Source organism: Leptonychotes weddellii, chromosome 8, assembly GCF_054177405.1.
Source record: "Leptonychotes weddellii isolate Sample4059 chromosome 8, ASM5417740v2, whole genome shotgun sequence".
Lineage (NCBI taxonomy): Eukaryota > Metazoa > Chordata > Mammalia > Carnivora > Phocidae > Leptonychotes > Leptonychotes weddellii.
Genome location: NC_138376.1, coordinates 105,623,186 through 105,627,592, shown reverse-complemented (window position 1 = coordinate 105,627,592; position 4,407 = coordinate 105,623,186). Strand labels below are relative to the sequence as shown.

The 4,407-nt window shown below is 37.0% G+C and overlaps 1 protein-coding gene across 1 annotated transcript in view; it reads left to right on the top strand.

Moving 5' to 3' along the window:
* Positions 1-4,198, top strand: part of IFNGR1 (interferon gamma receptor 1) — a 21,742-nt gene extending 17,544 nt beyond the window's left edge. Inside the window, 3 exon segments of the mRNA XM_081829078.1 lie at positions 999-1,126; positions 2,829-3,368; positions 3,371-4,198. Coding sequence (XP_081685204.1) covers positions 999-1,126; positions 2,829-3,368; positions 3,371-3,403 — 701 coding nt within the window. The 3' untranslated portion in view covers positions 3,404-4,198.
* Positions 4,199-4,407: the final 209 nt, after the last annotated feature.

Below are 4,407 nucleotides of genomic sequence, written 5' to 3'. Positions count from 1 at the left end.
ACTGGGTGTTATACGGAAACAATGGATCGTGGATCACTGCATCAAAAACCAGTGATGTATGGTGACTAACATAACATAATAAGATTTAAAAAAATAAAAATAAACAGTGCTGGCCTCAGTTAGGGAGTGATTTTATCTTTGCTGTTGTAATAACTTCGTTTTTTCCATATCCTGTAATAGGTGTTATACACGTGTTCATTTAGTCGTCATTTCCAGAGTGACTATTCCAAAAAAGTAACTTTGGAATAGAAATTAAAGGTAATAAAATGCCAGTAAAGAGGCCAAACAACACCATGATACGTAGAGTAGTGTTAATTTAGAAGAGAGGACTGTGAAAATAGAATACTGAAGATTGTGCTTTGAAAATAAAAAGCAGCATTAGAGCGAAATACACAATAGTGATTATAGATGTATGTGCTCTGAAACAGATCTTTCTTATTTTAAGTTATAATGTCTGGTTTGCATTTAAGGGCACCTAATTCCTGTGCAGCTTTCCTGTCCGTGCGTGCTGTGTGTCTGTCTGTATATCTTCACAAGTATTTGCAATCTTCAAATAAATATAAAATGGAACAAAATTCTGAGGAGTGGGATTAAACTATTTTAAGAGTTATAGTCATTGTCAGAATTTATTTCTGAAGGGGTGGATTTTTTAAAATTTTCTTTTGCCTTTTTAACGGAGAGAAAAGTGCAACCCTGGAAGCACCCTATGTTGGGGGTTTTAAGGAAATTGTTATGAAAGTCTGTTTTAGCCACTTTGTATCACGGAGGGATAGGTGCAGAAGGTAGAGAATGGCAGAGCTGGGAAGAGCCCGTTTAGTGTCTAGGACAGGTGTACCTAAGCTCTTTTCATCTTGCCCGACTTCTGCGGCAAGTGTTCTTCGCAACCCTGATCATACTAATTACCCAGTGAGCAAATCTATTAAAGACTTCATACTATTTCATGGATATAGCAGTATTTCCATCTTAATTCTAACTTGCGATTTTTCCCTTTTTTTTAGATTCTATTTGGATTCCAATTGTTGCTGTTCTCCTACTTTTTCTAGTACTTATCCTGGTATTTGTCTGTTGTTACACTAAGAAGATGAATCCGTGTAAGAGGGAGAGCATCATGTTACCCAAGTCCTTGGTAACATATTTAAATATTTTTCTTTAATTATATACACTAAAGTATTTATTTGGACCTTTCTGATAATTTTCTTAAATTTTTTTTTAAGTAGAATGATGTTCAGCAGCATGTCACCTATCATAAATCACTCAATCTACCACACATCCAAAACCACATAATTTTTACTACACATTGTGTACTTTTTTATGCACGGAACAAGAGCATAATTGGATAAGTCTGTTAAGGAGCTTAAAGTTTAGGGAGAAGAAAAGTATTGAGTGGGTGTACAGTGTTGAAACATAGAGGTTTACATCCATGCCAATGAGGACTTTGTCCACCTTTGGGGGACGGGGCTTCGTGTGGCCTTTCCAGAGGCAGTGATGTTTGAGCGTCTAGAGGGCAGACAGGAGTTTATCCAGGTACTAAGGGACAGTATGTGCTAAAGCCCAGCATCAAGAAAGCATGGCTTTTGAAAATCCTAAAATACAGAAACACCATTATGGTTGGAGCGTAGAAGGAAAGATGGCCACAAGTGAGACCAGAAATTTGGCATTTTTAAAAAAAGATTTATTTATTTATTTGAGAGAGGGAGAGAGAGACAGCATAAGCAGGGGGAGGAGCAGAGGGAGAGGGAGAGAAATCCCCAAGCAGATTCCCCGCTGAGCACGGAACCTGATGCTGGGCTCGATCCCAGGACCCCACGATCATGACCTGAGCCAAAATCAAGAGTCGGATGCTTAACTGACTGAGTCACGCAGGCGCCCCAGCAGTTTGACCTTTTAATGTCAACATTCAAAAGCCTTTGTATGATGAAAAGAACATATACAGCTAACAGGATGGTAATTGTTTGAATGAAATAGGTTAGGAATAATATCTATAACGTGCAAAGGACACATTTCAATTTGTTTTGAAAACACTACCTTTGGTGAAGTGAATAAAAACTATCAGTAGTAGATAATTCATGTATGAATTCATAGTATTTGTCCTTACTAATTAAGGATAAGTAAGCAAGCACAAAGCAGCCTTGCAGTATGCAACTTTATACCTACTAGAGAAGGAAAAATAAACCTGAGCATCCAGTAGTACCGGTAGTAGTAAAACTGGTGTATACTGGTAAAAGTAATACAGCCCTGGTGGGAAGGGAAGCATTTAATGGGTATAGAGTGTAGTAGTGCCGTAAATAAAGCCACAGCCTGTGACTTAGTAATTTTACTTTTAAGAATTTATTCTTTAAAAAAAAATCTTCATAAATAAAAAGATACTCACTTCAACATGTTCTATATATAGTAAAAATTTGAAAGACTTCAAAATGCACTGTTAGAGAAATTACTTTAATCATCAGTATAAAGAAATTATATGAGGCAGTGAAAATTCTAATAAAAATGATAATTATGAAGGCGAATGGTGAAAATATTATATAAGTAGGTATACTCCCATTACAAATGTAACGTGCGTACATGTGGAGGTAATGGAGAAAAAGCAGCACATACTAATTAGATGGGGGATGGCTTTTTAAAAATCCTAAAAACACTTGCACTTAATATAGTATATTTTCATTAAAAAGCAAGAAGAGGCAGCCACCAGGTGCTATTATATTGTTACCATAAATCTGCCATTTAGTGGTATATTTCATTGTCCATTACCCTTGGACCATGTCTTCTTAAGGATGTGCACTTAAGTTTAATAATTTATTATTTTCAATCATTGGTTTCTCTTCCCTTAGCTGTCTGTGGTAAAAAATGCCTCTTCAGAGACAAAATCTGAATCAAAATATATATCACCCATCACCTACCAACCGATTGCCCCAGAAAATGAGAAGATGGGCTGGGAAGAGCAGTTGTCTCCAGCAACACTTGGTACGCCCACTGAAGACAACCTAGGAAAAACGGAACACCGAGAAGACGTTTCCGGTGAAATAGAAGTGGTGACCACTGAAGAAAATACATCTGACGTGGCTCCTGGTAGTCCTCTGACCCCAGGAATGAGAGAGAATTCTGTCCATCCAAATAGTAACCAGTCTGAACCCTGTGTCGTCACCTTAAACTCCTATCACTCCAGAAATGGTTCTGATAGTGGCGTTGTGGAATCCGACAGCTTCTTATCTGACTCAGAATTTCCCCCAAATAATAAAACCGAAATAAAGACCGAAGGACAGGAGTGCGTGGTGCTGAGAAACACTACCACCTCCTTTGGTTACGACAAGCCGCATGTGTTAGTGGATCTGCTTGTGGACGAAAGTGCTAAGGAATCCTTGATTGGTTATCTAGACTGACGGCAGATTCCAAAGAGTTTTCCTAAGGGCAACGAAGACGTGCCAACTTTGAAGGATCGGCTTTTCCCCAACAGGTTTTCCGCTTTGATTTCACGAAAGGATCATTCTTTCAGAAATCGTGTCTTTGTCGATATTAACCAAGTAAGAGTATCTAGGTTTACATAAATTGCCAAGAGGCTCTTTGGCACTGTGACATTTGGTCTGAAAACTGCAAAGGCTTTTGAAATTTTCCATCTAGGTGGGCTGTTAGTTAACAGTGAAAACTCTTTTAAGAACCCTGCTTCTTATGATAGTAGGTGAGATACCCCAGGGTCCTTTCTAATCACTTCCAAGACCTAGAATAGACTTTTTTTCTTTTCTGTGTCTCAGCTTGGTATTTGTTTTTGGAACTCTACAAGATAGATATATATATATATATGTACATATATATATTTTTTTTTTAATAGAGCATGAGAGCATGAGTGGGGGAATGAGGGGCAGAGGGAGAGCGAGAGAGAATCTTAAGCAGGCTCCACACCCAGCACAGAATTTGATGCGGGGCTTGATTTCATGATCCTGAAGCCATAACCTGAGCCAAAATCAAGAGCTGGATGCTTAACTGACTGAGCCATCCAGGTGCCCCTATGTATATAGTATTTTTTTTATATATAGTATTTTTAAATGATCACTTTCAGAAGAAATCCTGAAAGCTTTCCAAAATTGAATTTAAAATCTAATTCAAATCAATAGACTTAATAAGGAATATGTAAATAGAAACATGTAGATATTTTTCATGGAACATTTCATTTAGAGACTTGTAAATAAAGTATATTTAAAATTCATTTTTGTACTCATTTATTCAAGCACTCAGGCCGTTAACCTAGTATTTTTTATGCATTTGCCTGTTTCCATGCATTGAGACTATAGAATTATTTTCTAATTATTCATATCTAATCTTTAAAACAGTCCTAAAAACAATGTAATCTTTAAAAATGGTCCTTTTATGTCTGTATTTTAATATTTAGCACTCAGTGTACAGAACACTGTTCCA